At 38.9% G+C, this 19,828-nt stretch overlaps 1 protein-coding gene across 1 annotated transcript; it reads left to right on the forward strand.

Annotated features, from left to right (window-relative positions):
- Positions 1 to 10,510: 10,510 nt before the first annotated feature.
- LOC128506437 (microfibril-associated glycoprotein 4-like) lies at positions 10,511 to 15,119 on the forward strand. The gene is made up of 5 exons (XM_053476867.1): positions 10,511 to 10,573; positions 11,698 to 11,925; positions 12,145 to 12,241; positions 14,550 to 14,717; positions 14,791 to 15,119. Exons 2-5 carry the CDS (start codon positions 11,701 to 11,703, stop codon positions 15,054 to 15,056), a joined length of 756 nt encoding a protein of 251 aa, XP_053332842.1. The 5' UTR covers positions 10,511 to 10,573; positions 11,698 to 11,700; the 3' UTR covers positions 15,057 to 15,119.
- The last annotated feature ends 4,709 nt before the right edge of the window (positions 15,120 to 19,828 follow it).

Below are 19,828 nucleotides of genomic sequence, written 5' to 3' on the forward strand. Positions count from 1 at the left end.
GCCAGCGTTGGGCCAACAACAGTGCATACAGAACATTTGGCTAATGTTGGCATCAGTGGTTGGCTCAACATCTTTTGTCTATTGGCCCAATGTTGGCTCACTGGTGGGGCTACAGATAGGATGGCCCAGCAATGCTTCAGTGGATAATGGCAAGTTTGGAAATTGGAAGTTAAATTAAACTCTTTAACATCACCAATGATGAGAAAACATTTATATCTCCAGAAATGTATTTAATAATTTTATTTGTGATAAAATTATTGAAAACTAAGAAAATATATGTAACCATTATGACGATAAACTACAAAAGTACAAACACTTTTTCTTTCAGCAATGTGCATGAAAATAAATGCATTTGACTCAACTCAGTTCAACAACAGTTCCAGTATTACAGCACACACAATTTTCTTCAGATAAAACAAAGTAAACACAGCAATTCAAACCATAAATAACCAGAGCAAAATTGTCAAATGATATGTTTCACATATATTTAACAACCGCATAAACATACAAAAATGTAGCCGTAAAGCAAATCAGAAAGAAGAGGCACAAAACTTTAGCTTGTGTTTAGTTTGGCTTCAGGATTTAATCAGCAGCACCTGGCCTCTGTGGGCTTTTAGGTTCCTCCCAGCAATTAGCGCCATCTAGTGACCTGTTTAACACGGTTCATAGTTGAGCACAAAGCACAAGGAATTTAATATTTATCATTTTAGAAAACATAAAAAAATGGGGTGGCTTATTTTAACAGTTACACCTAATGAACTGTACCACAATGAACTTTAAAACTATTGTTTTAACTAATTATTTAATTTTACATTCATTTTTAACTTTTTACACCTGCATCTGTCATTTAACCATAAATAAAAAGAGAAAAAAACAGAAATGAATAACAGCACATTATCACCACTGTTTAGACAATCATAGTGACATCATAGTGAATTCATTTAGATAAAGTGTTTGTGTTTAACACATGCTAGCGTGCATGATTGATAAGAAGTCTTGTTCTCTCAATGCATACTATTTTTTAAAATAAATTATGTAGTCATACTGTAGTGGGTCACTAAATATTTATAGCTCTCTAAGCAATATTTAGGGAACTGAATAATACACAAATGGCTAGCAATTCTAAAAAAAAAAAAGCAATGTCTGTCTTTGTACACATTCTTCAAATGTGGAAAGTGGTGATGCTTCCTGACACACACACACACACACACACACACACACACACACACACACACACACACACACACACACTAACATCATTGGTCAGCCAGTAGCGCAAATGCAGAGAAGTGCTGCCGCCCATCAGGGAGTAAAGGACCAACACAGGCCACCATGTTCGACCAACATTGAACCAACAGAAGTATCCATAATCTTCAAGCAGGCATGGACAGAAACAGTGACACATGCAGACATCTGTCTGACTCTATGCCCAGCCGGATCCAACAGCTTTTGAAGAATAAAGGACATCAAACTAAAATAGTTATGAAGCAATTTCACTGCAAAAAATGACAAATTATTTTTAGTATCTTGCCAAACCTTTGCTGGTCTAAAGTATTCAGGTGTGTATTAACACAATGCCAAGAGGGAAGGACAATGTTTTTAGAGAAGCAATTGTTGCTGCAAAACAATATAGAAAGTTCTAAAACCATTTCCAAACAAGTTTTAAAGTGAGAAAATCAAACACACACACACACACACACACACACACACACACACACACACACACACACACACACACACACACTTCTATACATACAGCTCACTGTGTGGATTAACAAACAAAAACATTCCTCTGAAACTGCTCAGGTACAGGAACTGGTCTGAGACACGAAGACTTGCTAAAATGAAAGCTAGAAAAAAAAGTTCCCCATGAACTCTGGTTGATTATGCACTTTACAGTAGATAGGATTTACAAAACTATTTAGATAGCTTGTGAACATTGTGTTACTTCCATTTTAGGTCCAACTAGTTCTACAGGAATGGCCAAGAATTCTGCAGCCGCTGCAGACTTTCTCTTTCACTATGGCATATAGCAAAGTAGCTTTTATCGTCATTTACACATTATATTTAGAATACACTGTTAAGCCTTAAAGTCAAATAGACATTACTGTACAGTGAAATTATTCACTTTGCATTCCCAGTTTCAGGAGACGAAAGCATGGGAGTTGGAACCTTTTTTTCCTGGAATACTGATCAGAATCAGAAAACTTTATTGATCCCACAGGAAATTGCTTATGTGATGACGGCCATAACACACAAAGACACAGAGACACAAAACAATAATAAATAAAATTTAATAAAATAGAATAAGTCTAAATAAAATCTAAATAATATCTGAAAAAAGAAAACAACCACAATACAATAAACAGACTATGCTACACACCATCTATCTATCTGTAAGTCACACAGCTGAGTGAAAAACTACTGACATAAGTGGAAGTTTGGAATGAGTTGTTGCACTTTAGAAAATCAGTGGTAAATAAGTACTATTAAGTTATATTTAGTAATGAAAAGTAATATTAACCAAGTAGTAATAATATTGCACATGAGGACAATTGCACATAAGTTATTGCAAGTAACAAAGTGATTTAGCACCCATTTAGAGAACAACAAATGATGTTTAAATATCTAAAATATTACAGGAAAATATTTATAGACCAGAAAAAAAAGATGCTTATTATGTAAAAGATTAATTTTCAGACAAAAACAAAAAACATAAAAAAAAAAAGCTTCTGGATTTTGCTCCATGATAAAAGAAACAAATGCGACATACTATACATAAGAAATACTATGACTGGTTATACAGGATGCTCAGAAAAAAAATTCAGCTCAGCTATGTTTTTTCTAAAACTGTGCACATGGTATCTGATACTAAGGAAAGAATCATTACAAAAATTATTGACTTTGTTTTATTCATTACTAAATGTGTCTTATATATATATATATATATTATTATTTTTTTTTAAATAGAGAAACTATTTTAAAGACACCCTTAGCAGTTATTTGCATGTGGCTTTTTTGCAAGACTTTCGCATGGTACATAAAGCATGTAACATAAATCTGGTCAAATATAAAAACACAAATGTACAGACAAAAGCACTTTTTTTTATCTAATGTCAGCTTTCAGAAATGTGCTTTCATTTGTAACAATGTTGTCTGTGTTCTGAAAAGCAACTAACAAAATTATGGAATGCAGACAAGTGACATTTTTGTATTTCTTATTAAAAAGAAGGTGTGGGAACAAAGACATTGGCAATTGTCAGCTATGATCAGATAGGAGCATGTTAAAACTGTGGGTAACACGTTTTTTGCCAATTCCTCAATTTCCAAACGCAAATTGTTACACAAAATCTACATCATTATAAAATAAAAGCACATCCACTTATTTAAGCCATCCTTTGTGCTATTACTTTGTCATAGTGGAGAACCTAGACAAGCATCCTCAACATGACTCCCGCTCAACATGACATGCTCCTAACCATGGAAGCCATGAATTTCAAGGAAAGTGGATGTTTGAGTTTGTCATGGTTATCACTATTAAGTTAGAAAGTTACTAAGCAAAAAAATCAGTCAAGGAAACACTTTGATGCTGGCAAATGAAATGACCAAGAAACACCAATTATTTTCTTGGAAACTGAGAAATAGCTTGTTGTTCTGCATAAAGATGATGAAAACCTATTGTATATTAACACTATTTGGAAGTCATCTAAGAGGGAATATTTTGAGATAGATATATAGATAGATATATGGCTCTGCAGGACCTCTGGGGTGTACTCTGGCTCTGCAGGACCTCTGGGGTGTGCTCTGGTGTCTAGCACTGTGCCATTGGCGGTGAAATCTTTGGGTGCTGTGGGATGTGGAAAGAGTGTGGCCTCCTTAGATCTGATGTATTTAAAGAGGGCATTTCATGAATGCTCAGTCAGATTGAGATCTGGAAAATTTGGGTCAGCAGTCTTGAACTTGTCCATTGTATACTAAGCCCCATATGCAGTGGACTGTCATACACAAGGTGTTCTGATACCTTTTTTTACTTCCACCAGCATAACATTTTTCAGCAATTTGTACTTCCTAAACTTTTCAGTGTGATTGAACTCGGTGGTCTTTGGTCCACACAAGCATACAGTAAATGTGCCTTGGGTGCCTATGATCCTGTTACCAGTTTACTGGTATATAATTGAGAATTGAGAACATAACAATCCACTACAATAGTGTGGGATCTACTTCCAACCCCAAAGAATACTGCTAGGTCATTTCCAGTCAAGTTGTTAGTTATCGGTAGCTCTTCCACAACCAGAACGAGCAATATGGGCTTGTCTTATGGGCATAGAGGGATGGAGAAGTTCGGAGCATACTATAAAATTTTAATAGCAGGGGACAAGGTGACCCTAAAACAGCAAGGACCAAACTTTCCTGGGCCATCAGAGGGACAAAGTGCACACATCCAGAAAATCCACAAATAATTTAAAGACAGCAGTGACGCATGGGGCATGTGACAGGGCATACAAAACCCTTACCAACTACAGGACATCAACTGCCTATGACAGTAACAGCTCCCCTCCAGATGTGCTGTGCAACTTCTCTTTGTTTGATGTGCAGAACAATGTGACAGCAAGGAAGACCACACCACTTCCCAACAATTAAGTGCTATGTCTGACCATGGCTGATGTGAGGAAAACTTTACGCAGAGTCGACCCACATATACAGTAGGCGCTGGACCAGACGATATCCCTGGCAGAGTGCTCAGAGAATGTGCTTCTATGTCCTGTCTCAGTGACTACCATTCTGTTGTCCTTGCACTTATCATCATGCAGTGCTTTGAGCAGTTCGTCATGAGACACATCAAGACCCTGCTCTCCTTCTTACTGGACCTACTGCAGTTTGTGTATTATCCAGTGTTCCATGGAGATCTCCACCACACTCCGTTTGGCCCTTACACACCTAGACAAAAAGGACATCTACGTTTTAATGCTGTTCATACTGTAGACTGCATCACAGCATTTAAAACCTAAAAACCCACCAACACCTGATCGGGAAGCTGAGTCTGCTGGGCCTGGACACCTACCTCTGTAACTGCATCCTGGACATTCTTACTGGAAGGCCTCAGTCAGTGCGGATGAGGAACAGCATCACATTGTCAATAGATAAATAGTCAATAGCAAATAGTTATGGAGCCAAAGAAACTTGATGTTCAAAGAAGGCTTGTTAAAAGTGCTGTACTGAAACTTATTAAATGGAATGTCTATAACGTTAAACAACAACAACAACAACAACAACAACAACAGTGTGGGAGGGAACAGAGCAGCACATTGATCCCAACCCTCTTCAGAAGTAAGAGATCATGGATGGCACAAAAGGGCTACTTCTCAGTCCTTTAACCATTTGCATTGGTCAAGTCCATATCGACTGCAGATTATCTGTCTAAAGAATTAAAGGATATAACAAAAGAAAATAGAGGAAATTACATGTCCATTAAGTGTTTGGGTAACAGCAGTTTGTCTCTGACACCCACGTCCGGTTGTATAACAGGCATGTTATATTGAATATTAAAATTTCACCTGCTTGCTACTACTACTTAAAACTATGCTTTTTTAATATATATACAAAAAATAGACGTGAACACACTTTATGCGTTTCACATTTAAATGGCACCCAAGAGGTACATCTCAGTGGGTATATTTTTTACAACACAATAAAAAAGCATAATCTACTTTTAGTTATACATATCATATAAGTATATATGAGAAGTTGCCTGACATGTTAGCACCTCCATGTGGTCATAGGAAAAACATGTCAGTTAATGTCACATCTGGGCCACCTCAGTCCTGGGGAGTAAGATCGGGCTCACCGGGTTACTGAGCTGTGGCTTTGTCTCCCCCTACTGTGTCTATGTCGGTATTGTTCCCCATTAAGTTAATCAAACACTAAACTGAAGTCACCTGTGTCTACATCCTGTGTCACACTATTTAACCCAGCCGAACCCATACCACCTCGTCTGGTCACTGCTATGCACGTTGTCTTGTCTCTCAGCCCTCTATGTGTTTTCTCTCTCTCTCCCAGGACTGAGTGGCGTCTGCAGGAGGAGGCAGTAGAAAAAGGGGCCTTCGTTAAGGTCACACTTATTTTCGGAAAGTCACTCAGCGTTGTGGAAAGACTCTTAGCGTTCTCCAGTGAAAGAAGTGAACGCACGCATTCTCAGTTGCACTTTAGATAGCCCCCTGCAGACCCAGCCTGGGAAAGTGGCTACAGAGCCGTTCCGTGTTTATTGTGTTTTGTTTCCGTTTTATTTTCTGCTTTGTGTTACTTCATCCGAATAAATCTCAGTTTTCCTTAAAACCTGCACCTGCGTTCGTCTCCTCCCTATGGAAGACATGACAGTTAAGAGAACATGCTCAAATCTCGTCTTCTGCTCGTGAGATGAAAATATTTTCCAAGCAACACTTAAAACTAGCTCACACAGAGAAATAAATGTATGATGAATTGACACTGATTATTCAGCTGTTAATGGTGACCACGCTGTGTTCATGTTCAGTTGATGGATGCCTGTTCAGTTGACTGTATGATTTTGGCAAACTTACACATCGTCTCCCCTGCTGGGTCTTGGTAATGTATGTATATATACACACTCAACAAAAATATAAACGCAACACCTTTGTTTCTTCTCCGATTTTTCATGAGATGGACTTAAAGATCTAAAATTCATTCCAGATACACAATATTACCATTTCTCTCAAACATTGTTCACAAATCAGTCTAAATGTGTGATAGTGAGCACTTCTGCTTTGCTGAGATAATCCATCCCACCTCACAGGTGTGCCACATCAAGATGCTGATCTGACATCATGAGTAGTGCACAGGTGTACCTTATACTGCCCACAATAAAAGGCCACCCTGGAATGTGCAGTTTTTTGCTTTATTGGGGGTCTGGGGACTCAGAACCGGTCAGTATCTGGTGTGACCACCATTTGCCTCATGCAGTGCAACACATCTTCTTCGCATAGAGTTTATCAGATTGTCAATTGTGGCCTGTGGAATGTTGGTCCACTCCTCTTCAATGGCTGTGCGAAGTTGTTGGATATTAGTGGGAACTGGTACACGCTGTCGTATACGCCGCTCAAGCACATCCCAAACATGCTCAACGGGTGACATGTCCGGTCAGTATGCTGGCCATGCAAGAACTGGGACATTTTCAGCTTCCAAGAACTGTGTACAGATCCTTGCAACATGGAGCCGTGCATTATCTATCTGGAATGAATTTTAGATCTTTAAGTCCATCTCATGAAAAATCAGAGCAGAAACAAAGGTGTTGCGTTTATATTTTTGTTGAGTGTATATTAATATATATATACTGTATATATACACATACATCCATACACACACATATATATACACTACCGTTCAAAAGTTTAAGATGACTTTCTAACTCCATGATGGTTCCTGATTTTTATTTATTTCTACATTGTAAAGGAATGCTGAAGGCGTCCAAAAAATGCATTAATCTCCTTTGAACAGTTAATGGTGAGATGTTTCTGCTACTTATGCTCTGTAAAGACTTCATAATCTGAGGTGCTGTTAATTGGTCATTTTTCAGGCTGATAACTCTAAATGAACTTCTCGTCTGCGGCAGAGGTAGGTTTTGGTCTCGCCCTCCAGGGACGGCCTTTATGAGAGCCAGTTTCATTATGGTGCTTGACGGATTTTGCAAATGCACTTGACAAAATACTGTTCTTGCAAGAACTATTACAGAAAGGCTGACCTCTGTGTCTTAAAATAACAACTAACTAAGTTTTGAAATCCTCAGTATTGTTGTAGAATGTAGAAAATAAATCACTAAACAAAGAAAAAAAGATAAAAAGATATTTGCAAGTGATCTAAAACTTTTGAACGGTAGTGTGTGTGTGTATATATATATATATATATATTATACACTCATCTAAAGGATTATTAGGAACACCTGTTCAATTTCTCATGAATGCAATTATTTAATCAACCAATCACATGGCAGTTGCTTCAATGCATTTAGGGGTGTGGTCCTGGTCAAGACAAACTCCTGAACTCCAAACTGAATGTCAGAATGGGAAAGAAAGGTGATTGAAGCAATTATGAGCGTGGCATGGTTGAGTATTTAACAATCTGCTCAGTTACTGGGATTTCCCGTACAACTATTTCTAGGGTTTAAAAAGGATGGTGTGAAAAGGGAAAAACATCCAGTATGTGGCAGTCCTGTGGGCGAAAATGCCTTGTTGATGCTAGAGGTCAGAGGAGAATGGGCCGACTGATTCAAGCTGATAGAAGAGCAACTTTGACTGAAATAACCCCTTGTTACAACCGAGGTATGCAGCAAAGCATTTGTGAAGCCACAACATGCACAACCTTGAGGCGGATGGGCTACAACAGCAGGAGACCCCACCGGGTACCACTCATCTCCACTAAAAATTGGAAAAAGAGGCTACAATTTGCACGAACTCACCAAAATTGGACAGTTGAAGACTGGAAAAATGTTGCCTGGTCTGATGAGTCTCGATTTCTGTTGAGACATTCAAATGGTAGAGTCAGAATTTAGCGTAAACAGAATGAGAACATGGATCCATCATGCCTTGTTACCACTGTGCAGGCTGGTGGTGGTGGTGTAATGGTGTGGGGGATGTTTTCTTGGCACACTTTAGGCCCCTTAGTGCCAATTGGGCATTGTTTAAATGCCACAGGCTACCTGAGCATTGTTTCTGACCATGTCCATCCCTTTATGACCACCATGTACCCATCCTCTGATGGCTACTTCCAGCAGGATAATGCACCATGTCACAAAGCTCCAATCATTTCAAATTGGTTTCTTGAACATGACAATGAGTTCACTGTACTAAAATGGCCCCCACAGTCACCAGATCTCAACCCAATAGAGCATCTTTGGGGTGTGGTGGAACGGGAGTTTCGTGCCCTGGATGTGCATCCCACAAATCTCCATCAACTGCAAGATGCTATCCTATCAATATGGGCCGACATTTCTAAAGAACGCTTTCAGCACCTTGTTGAATCAATGCCACGTAGAATTAAGGCAGAAAGTGGGTCAAACACCGTATTAGTATGGTGTTCCTAATAATCCTTTAGGTGAGTGTATATATAATCACCAAGCATGTGCTACAGTGAGGTATTTTATAATAATTAAAGTAAATAACACATTAATTTACAGTAGAGTACTGTACAGGAACCACAGCAGCAATTACAGTATTAATATTTACAAGCATTAATATTGTAAGTATTAATATTTACAAGCTTTTATTATAAATGCATAATATATTGCTGGAAATCCTTTACTGTTAGTTACAACGATTTCTTTTACAGGTTAATGTGAGAATTGTAAGAATGATGGGAATTCCTCAATGTGCATAAATGGGAAAAAGCCACAGATTGTAATCATACAGTAAACACACTCTTGCACAATGTACCAGTAAACCTGGGTCATCAATCAATAATTAGTGTGTGTTTTGGATTTGGTGGAGTTTGGACAATTGTTAGGCAAGGTCCTGCAGTAGCACAGGGTATCAGGGACAACACTTTGTTATCTACTCTCTGTTTGTGAAGAGTGAGAACTGCCTCTAAGCTCCTCCCTGCATCCATCAAAGTGTGTCATATTGGATTGAAGAAGAGTGTGTGAATGACAAATGGATTGGGTAAGCAGCAGTTGACCTGTACCCAGGGAAAATCCAGGACATGGAGAGTATATTTTACAGTCAGCTTCCAGGAAACCTGAGGTCTTAGATAGCAATATGGAAGATTTACTAATATTTAATACTATTTTCAGCCTGCTGTTATCCCAAAAGCAAATGGGAAATGAAAAAATAAATCAGTAAAACATATGTTAGTGTATACTCCAACTGTAATAAAATGTGTGTAATACAGTAAAGGGACTTGGTGCCTATTATAACACTTTAACAACGTTTTAGTGGTCAGTTCGTGTACAGTCAGTTTCCAGAGTACATCCTGTAATTCTGCACTTATCTGTAATTCTCTTTCACAATCTTGTGAAAGCTGTTGCAAAGTAAATAAGTAAAAAAAAAAGTGTATTCAGTAATATGTTTACAGATTCACCTAGTACACATTTTTCAATAACTTTTTAGGCAAACTGATGTAATGTTCATATTTTACTTGTGTTTAATGTATAATAACAGCATTATATCAGATTACTATACTATACTATACTATACTGTACTATACTGTACTATACTGTACTATACTGTACTATACTGTACTATGCAATACAGAATAATTGGATGTGAAAATTCATTACAATTTAGATAATTTCCTCATTCATAAATTCAGGATCTGAATAACTGGAGCACACATATGACCTGTGGGAGGGGTTTAGGATGTCAGCAGAGTTTAAAAGGATGGGAGAACGAACATCTGAAGAAAACCATCTTGGGTAAGTTCTGTTGTTTTCTTAAATAAAATATTAATTCAATGTCTAAATAAATATTTTAATATTTTATTAAATTAGCTGTTCAATTTACAGGTGCCCAGGGTCAAATCCACAATTTTATAAAAAAGGAAAGAAGACAGTAGAGAAGATTAAATTATTGTAAGTTGTGCCATATTGCATTTTAATTATATACAGTATACAGTATACAGCTCAAAAAATAACGGGAAGACTTAGTTCAAGTTTGACTTGAACCATGCATACACACAGTATGAGAGGCGTTCAAGTAAAACTGGGACGAAGTGTTACCTTTATTTTTTTGTGCAGTATATATATATATATATCACCTGATTTTATCATAGGTTTATGGTAAAGAATTGAGACAGAATATCAACCAAAAAGTCCGAAAAAGCAAATGATACAAATGTTATGAATTAAGTTGCATTTCAGTGAGGGAAATATGTATTTGATCCCCAAGCAAAACATGACTTAGTACTTGGTAGAGAAACCCTTTCTGGAAAGCACAGATTTCCATCCATGCAGGCGTATTGTGTTACCAATGGTTTGTTTGGTGACTGAGCTTCCAACTGCCTTGAGATCATCCACAAGCTCCTCCCGTGTAGTCCTGGGCTGGTCCCTCATTTTTCTCATGATTATTCTTACTCCATGAGGTGAAATCTTGCATGTAGGGCCATTAATGGTTACTTTGTATTTCTTCCATTCGTAAATAATTGCTCCAGCAGTTGTCTCCTTCTCACCAAGCTTCTAGCTGATAGTCTTGTAGCCCATTCCAGCCTTGTGCAGGTCTAAAATCTTGTTCCTGACTTGCTTTGACAGCTCTTTGGTCTTGCCGATGGTGGTGAGGTTTGAATAGAAGGTGGTTTTTATACACACACCACATTGTTGATAGGAGCTCCTTCTTAAATTAATATGTACCACAAGAGCACATAACCAGTCTGTGAGAGGCAGAATTATTGTTGGTTGGTTGGGGAGCAAATACTTATTTTTCTCATTAAAATGCAACTTAATTCATAACATTTGTTATGAAACATATCATGTGCTTTTTCTGGATTTTAAGTTGATATTTTGTCTTAATCCTTTACCATATGATAAAAATTATAGACTCATTTCTTTTGAAAAGAAAATATGTAGGGGTTTAAACACTTCTTTTCCCATATAAAATGACAAATAAAAAAAAAAAAAAAAAATATATATATATATATATATATATATATATATATATATATATATATATTATAATTTTTTTTATTTGTCATTTTTCCTAGAACATGGTGTTTTCAGTCTTTTTTGTGTTCTGGACTCTCCTGCTCCCCCTGCTGGTTGAAAGTACTCCTGGTTCTCAGGAACTGTTCCCAACAGATTGCTCTGATGTCTTCATTAATGGGCACACACTCAGTGGAGTGTACACAATCTACCCTACAGGGGAAACACCTGTCCAGGTGTACTGTGACATGGGATGTTGGGGAAGTCTTACAGAAGATGGAAATTGGACGGTATGTTTAGACGTGACGCATCTATAACAACTTTCCTAACAATAAGCTTTTTCTTATAAAATCTTTCAACCAATGTTTTAATTGAAAGTAACTAATGCAGAACAGTGGTTCTGTGTGAGCCCACAATTTCCACGAAATAGATAATAATGTCTGTGATTCAGCTATGTTGGTTATCTCGGTTGATCTGTGATAACACCTAGGTTAATACCTTTACACCAGGTGTTTCAAAGAAGAATGGACGGCAGTGTGAATTTCTACAGACCATGGGAGCACTACAAGAAAGGGTTTGGGAACAAGTACGGAGAATACTGGCTGGGTAAGGAACTACATCACAGATTACTCATGGGTTATTAGCTACTGATATAATGAAAAGACATAAACAAATTTAAGAGATTGAAGTAGATAAAGTTAAATTATAAAAAGGAAAACCACTTATAATAAATACATTAAAGACTCAAAGTTTCCTATGACTTCCACCTATAATAACTATAATTATTATATTATAAATAACATACAATACAGTCTTACAGATATACAGTTGTTATATATATATATACAGTTGAAACCAGATATTTACATACACTTTAGAGAAAAACACAAAAACTTCTTTCTTTAAACTTAGTGTATGCATACCTCCGACTTAGATAAAAGTGATAAAAAATATATGGAAAAAATTCTCCCTTGCTCAATTCTGACATTTAACAAATGCAAAATAATGTTACGTTTTACTAAAACAGAAAAAAAGTTTACTTTAATTAAATGATGGTTTTACATTCCCATGTTTTTTATGCTTGCATATTATTATCTGAACGGATGAACATGTGACCTTCAGGCATTTGGAAATTGCACCTAAGGATAATACACAATTCTTTTCCTGGGCTCATATTCACAAAGCGTCTTAAGTTGCTCCTAAATGTTGCTTCTAGTGAGGAAATTCTGAGAAAATTCTTAGAAATATGTAATTTTCCTAGAACTTTTCCCTTTAATTTAAGATTAAATTATAGTTAAGATAAAAATAATTCATGAAACATCTTAGACCCCAAAACAACTCCTAAGGTAAAAATTGTTAAGAGCAGAGAGGAGGACTTTTAGGAGGTTTAAGAGTTTTTATAGCAGAGGACAAAATCATGGAAAGAAGAAATTTTCACCAAACACTCAACGCAAAACTAAAAGTAAACACGGCTCTTTGTCTAGCTTGGATTGTTGATTACATACCATCCAAAAGTGCAACTTACAAAGACTGAACAGTAAAATCTGAGCCATTTTCCTCCCATCAATCTGAAATGTTTACTCCTTCTTCTTCTTCTTCTTCTTTGTCTTTCAGCTGCTCCCTTTCAGGGGTCGCAACAGCGAATCATCTGCCTCCATCTAACCCTATCCTCTGCATCCTCTTCTCTCACACCAACTAACTTCATGTCCTCTCTCACTGCATCCATAAATCTCCTCTTTGGTCTTCCTCTAGACCTCCTTCTACCGATATATTCACCATCTCTCCTCTGAACATGTCCAAACCACCTCAATCTGGCCTCTCTGACTTTATCTCGAAACATCTAACATGGGTTGTCCCTGTGATAAACTCATTCTTGATCCTATCCATCCTTGTCACTCCCAAGGAGAACCTTAAGATCTTCAGCTCTGCTACCTCCAACTCTGCCTCCTGTCTTTTCTTCAGCGCCACTGTCTCTAAGCTGTAGAGCATCGCTGGTCTCACCACTGTCCTGTACACCTTTCCTTTCATTCTCGCTGATACTCTTTTATCGCACAACACACCTGACACTTTTAAATGGATTACACGTAATAAAATCAGTTATGATAAATAAATGTAAGAACTTAAATACAGTAACTACTATGTGGAAGTTTTTGCTTCAAAAGTAGACACATTTTCAACATTTGGCTGTTTTAATTAACTTTAATATATTTAGTCTATAACAGAAACTTTGCATAAAGTAGCCTGTAGTCATGATTATACAACTTCTTTATATACAAACACTATGGTTTCACTGTCTGTTCTATTATCACGTATTCTACTTTCACAAAGAGCACATTTTAAGACCTTTACAGATGTCAGAAGATATTTTTTAGCAACCAATCCTTGGTCCTTAAATTGTTGCATCATTCCTAGCAACAGGGTCGACCACACCTCCTCACTAAGATAAAGGGTTTTGTAATTTCCTTACTTACAGTTGCTCTCAAAAGTTTTCTAAATCACTTTTAGTCTACGACTCCCAGCTAGGACGTCTTAAGCTAAGATAGGAGCTCTCTGAGAGAATTTTAAAAAGCTTTGTGAATACGGGCCCTGGGATCAAGGTTCGATTACTTCCTCTGGTCTGTGTATGTGGAATTTGCATGTTCTCCCTTTGGTGGGTGAGGTTAACTCCCACAGTCCAAAGACATGCAGGGTAGGTTAATTTGCATTTCTAAACTGGCCTGTAGTGTGAAAGATTCCAGGGTGTAACTCATCTATAAAAAATTAATAAGGATAACAAATGCTGGAGCTACACTAAGCAACGCACTTCGTTGAGTTTTTAGTTTGCGAAATGTTGGGTTCAGTCTACCCAGGCCTACTTACTTACTTACTTATTTACTTACTTTCTTTCTCCATGTGATTTTTCTGTTACCTCCAGGATTGGAGAATCTTTATCAGCTCACACATAAAAGGAAATATGAGCTGAAGGTGGACCTGCAGGACTTTGATGGAGTGTCGGTTTATGCTCGGTATTCTTCTTTTTCTGTCGAATCAGAAGCCGAGGGCTACAAACTCCATCTCAGTGGTTTCATCAATGGAGGTGCAGGTAAGGGAGAGTGAGAGATGTGGAGATAACTAAATAATCTGTAATCTGTAATAACACCTTCTGTTATCTGCAGGTGATTCTATGGCTACAAACAACGGACAGAAATTCTCCACCTTTGATAAAGACCAGGACTCATATGCAGAGGGAAACTGTGCTAAATCTTACTTCGGGGCTTTTTGGTACAGTCGGTGCCATAATACTAACCCTAATGGGATATACCTGTGGGGACGTGACGACTCTCGTTATGCCATCGGAAATGTGTGGCAACATTGGAAAGGCTATCATTACGGTCTCAGATACATTGCTATGAAGATCAGACCTGTACCTGTAGCACAATGATGTGTTTTTCTTTATATCACTGATGTTGATCAGATATATTGATAAATATTAGGATTTCCCTGTTTGCTGGTAAATGATTAATAATATGAAATTATATTTTAAATAAACCATTTAAAAAACATTGTGAAATCTTTTTTTTGTGTGTGTTTAGTTAGTTTTATATGCCATATTTCTATTTTAAAACTATTTTTAAAAACTTTTCAGAAATATGCTTGAAATAATCATTGGAGAATGTACATAAGCATCTTCTTCTTTGTCTTTCGGTTGTTCCTTTTCAGGGGTCGCCTAACCCTGTCCTCTGCATCCTCTTCTCCCACACCAACTAACTTTATGTCCTCTCTTACTGCATCCATAAATCGCCTTTTTGGTCTTCCTCTAGATCTCCTGCTAGGCAATTCCAACCTCAGCATCCTTCTACCGATATATTCACAATCTCTCCTCTGAACATGTCCAAACCACCTCAATCTGGCCTCTCTGACTTTATCTCCAAAACATGCAACATGGGTTGTCTCTCTGATAAACTCATTCTTGATCCTATCCATCCTTGTCACTCCCAAGGAGAACCTCAACATCTTCAGCTCTGCTATCTCCAACTCTGCATCCTGTCTTTTCTTTAGGGCCACTGTCTCTAAGCCGTGAAGCATCGCTGGTCTCACCACTGTCCTGTACACCTAACACTTTTCTCCTCCCATTTCAACCTGCCTGTACCCGCCTCTTCACCTCCTTTCCACACTTTCCATTGCTCTGGACCATTGACACTAAGTACTTAATGTCCTGCACCTTCTTTACCTTTGCTCCCTAAAGCCTCACCGTTCCTCTTGGGTTTCTCTCATTCACACACATGTATTCCGTCTTGCTGCGGCTAACCTTCATTCCTCTGCTTTCCAGAGCGTACCTCCACCTCTCCAATTTTTCCTCGACCTGTTCCCTGCTCTCGCTACAAAGCACAATGCCATCTGCAAACATTATAGTCCATGGAGACTCCTGTCTAACCTAATCTGTCAACCTGTCCATCACCAAAGCCAACAAAAAGGCGCTCAGAGCCGATCCTTGATGCAGACCCACCTCCACCTTGAACTCTTCTGTCACACCTACAGCACATCTTACCATGGTCTTACAGCTCTCATACATGTCCTGCACCACTCTAACATACTTCTCTGCCACACCAGACTTCCTCATACAACACCACAGCTTCTCTCTCGGCACCCTGTTGTATGCTTTCTCTAGATCTACACAATGCAACTCTTTATTACCTTTTCTGTACTTCTTCATCAGCATCCTCAAAGCAAATACTGCATCTGTTGTACTCTTTCTAGGCATGAAACAATATTGCTGCTCACAAATGCTCACCTCTGCCCTGAATCTAGCTTCCACTACTCTTTCCCACAGCTTCATTGTCTGGCTCATTAGCTTTATGCCTCTGTAATTGCCACAGCTTTGCACATCTCCCTTGTTCTTAAAAATTGTTCGGCACCAATACACTTCTCCTCCATTCCTCTGGAATTCTCTCACTCTCCAAGATCTTGTTAAACAGACTAGTCAGAAACTCTACTGCCACCCCTCCCAAGCACTTCCATACCTCCACAGGTATGTCACCAGGACCAACAGCCTTTCCACTCTTCATCCTCTTTAACGCCCTTCTCACCTAACTTTTACTAATATTGGCTACTTCCTGCCTGCCCGGATAGCAACGAAACCAGGAGAGCATGCATAGCCGATCAGTGGAGTACCTGGTGGCGTTGAACTCAAACACCAGACCAGAGCTCGCCGGGCGAGAGCTTCCCGCTACACTGAAGGGACTAATCCAGCTTGCCCTCCGTGTTGATCAGCGCCTTCTCTCTCGCCCAAAGCCAGCCCCGAGGACCCTGCCGCCTGCACCCACTTTCTCCTACGCCACACCACGACCACCTACAGCCTTCCCCACCACCACTACCGGACCTGTCGGGTCTCCACCTCCTGCCGTGGTTGACACCAGAGGCGGGGAACCCATGCAACTAGGACGCACCTCCCTGACCGTGGCGGAATGCAAACAACGGTATCGAGGGGGTTTGTGTGCCTACTGTGGGTCGGCGGCACACCACCAGGCGATCTGCCCAATTCGCCCGGGAAAAGCGCAGCCCCAGTGAGTGCGAGGAGGGACTCACCAGGCCCCCTCCACCTCTCCACCACGACCGACGCCACCATCTCACGTTTCACGGTCCAGGTAATCCTCCAAATTGGCCACAAACGGGTTTGAAGTACCACGTCCATCGGTGCCTCTGGTAACTTTATTGACTCTACCGATGCCAAAAAATTGGAGGTGAAGATCAAAGCGTTATCCCCGCCAGTTAAAATCACTTCGGTTGACAGTCGGCCCCTCTCATCCAGCCCTATCACCCACCAGACCCAACCCATCACGCTCGCCATAGACCAGCACCAGGAACAGATTCAACTCCATCTCACATCCATCTCATCACTGCCTATCATCCTCGGCTACCCCTGGCTGTTGCAGCATGATCCCCTTATTTAATGGACCCGGAATCGAATCATCCAGTGGGGGCCAACCTGCTCTGAACTTTGCTTATGGGCTCTGGCTGGGACGTGTTCCACGGAGTCCGAGGCCCCCGATGTCGACATCAACGCCATCCATCCCGCCTATTGTCACCTGGCGATTCATCAATGTCATCCCTTAAGATGTCATTGATGAATTGTTGAAAGGCCGAGGGTGCGTTGCAGAGTTCGAATGGGATCTTCTTTTAAAAGAAGTGATGCTTACAGTTGAAGAGCCACTTCTAAACATTATTAATTCCTCATTACAGTATATCTAGGTCACGTCCCTAAACCTTTCAAGTTGGCAATTATTAAGCCGCTTCTTAAAAAATCTAATTTGGACGCGAATGAAATAACAAATTACAGACCAATTTCAAACCTTCCGTTCATATCAAAAATATTAGAAAAAGTAGTATCAGCTCAAATATGCACATTTTTGCAGGAAAACAACATCTTTGAATAATTTTTGTCAGGTTTCAAGCCAAATCATAGTACAGAAACTGTACTAGTTAAGATTGCAAACGACTTGTTTTTAGCTTCTGGCCAAGGCTGCATCTCTCAATACTAGTCTTACTCGATCTGCATTCTACACTATAGATCATAATATTTTCATATATCACTTACAAAATCACATAGGTATTCAGGGACAGGCACTAAAATGGTTTAGATCATACCTGTCATTTTGTAGATCTAAATGGAGTACCGTCTGATGTAATGCCAGTGAAATATGGGGTCCCACAAGGGTCAGTTTTAGGACCTTTGCTGTTCTCTATATATACATGCTTCCCTTGGGTGACATCATTAGAAGACATGGGATTAGTTTCCATTGTTATGCTGATGATACCCAATTATATATCTCAACAAAACCAGACGAAATACCTAAGTTGTCTAGATTAACTGAGTGTGTCCAGGATATAAAAGATTGGATGACGAATAACTTTTTTTTACTAAACTCAGATAAGACAGAGATATTATTCATCAGCCCAAAAACCAGCACACAACAGCTTTCACAATTCAGCCTGCGTTTAGAAGGATGTACTGTTACTACTAGCTCAACAGTAAAAGACTTGGGCATAATATTAGACAGTAACTTGTCCTTTCCAATATTACAAAAACAGTCTTTTTACATCTTAGAAATATTGCCAAGATTAGGAGCATCTTATCCGTATCTGATGCAGAAAAGCTAGTTCATGCATTCATGACCTCCAGACTGAACTATTGTAATGCATTACTACTGTAGGTGGTTGTCCTGCATCCTCAATAAACAAGCTACAGTTAGTCCAAAATGCAGCTGCCAGGGTTCTCACTAGATTCAGAAAATCTGACCATATAACCCCAATATTATCATTCCTGCACTGGCTACCTGTTCAGTTTAGAATTAATTACAAAATAGTATTACTTACATACAAGGCTTTAAATGGTTTAGCTCCCACATACCTAACCAGTCTTCTGATACGCTACAATCCACCAAGCTCCTTAAGATCACAAAACTCCGGACTTCTGGTAATTCCCAGAATTTCAAAATCTACAAAATGGGGAAGGAATTATTATATTTAGTTCCAAAGCTTTGGAATAGCCTTCCAGACAATGTTCAGGAGTCAGAGACAGAGACAGGAGACAGTTTCCCAGTTTAAAAGTAGACTCAAGACGCATCTCTTCAATCTGGCATACACGTAACTCATCCCATAACCTCATACTCCAGTACACCTATCCTGAATGGCAACTACGCTAATTCTCTCCACCTGTTCTGTATTTTTCTACCCATCCTGAGACATCCAGAGAAGGACCAGCTGCAGCTAGATTCTGCTTCATGATGGTTGGAGCTACACATCCTGCTCCTCTGCTTCCAGTGATCCAGACCCCATCTGCCCTTTGCACCTGCTGCTCAGTCCCTGTGCTGAACTGGACTTCATGTTAATTTAAAGAATTTCTGTTATATTAAACTTTCAGCTGCATAACACACATGATGTTATATCATCTCTAAATGTTATCACCCAAATGAGTCTGGTTCCTCTTAAGGTTTCTTCCTATTGCCATCTCAGGGAGTTTTTCCTTGCCACTGTCGCCGTCACCTTTGGCTTGCTCATCGGAGACATTTCATTCATCATGCATTCATCTCATTATTATTTAGACACATTTTTTTCACACATACACAATTTTTTTTAATTAATTTCTTTCATTTTTGTGAAGCTGCTTTAAGCCAATGACCATTGTTAAAAGTGCTACATAAATAAAGCTATAAA

The sequence above is a fragment of the Clarias gariepinus genome, chromosome 18 (genome assembly GCF_024256425.1).
Source record: "Clarias gariepinus isolate MV-2021 ecotype Netherlands chromosome 18, CGAR_prim_01v2, whole genome shotgun sequence".
NCBI lineage: Eukaryota > Metazoa > Chordata > Actinopteri > Siluriformes > Clariidae > Clarias > Clarias gariepinus.

Bases quoted from the DNA above. Each gene is read 5' to 3' on its own strand.
- LOC128506437 (XM_053476867.1), top strand. From the start codon at position 11,701: ATGGTGTTTTCAGTCTTTTTTGTGTTCTGGACTCTCCTGCTCCCCCTG. The intron at 11,926-12,144 runs GTATGTTTAGAC...CCTTTACACCAG, and splicing joins CAGAAGATGGAAATTGGACG to GTGTTTCAAAGAAGAATGGA. The intron at 14,718-14,790 runs GTAAGGGAGAGT...TGTTATCTGCAG, and splicing joins TTTCATCAATGGAGGTGCAG to GTGATTCTATGGCTACAAAC.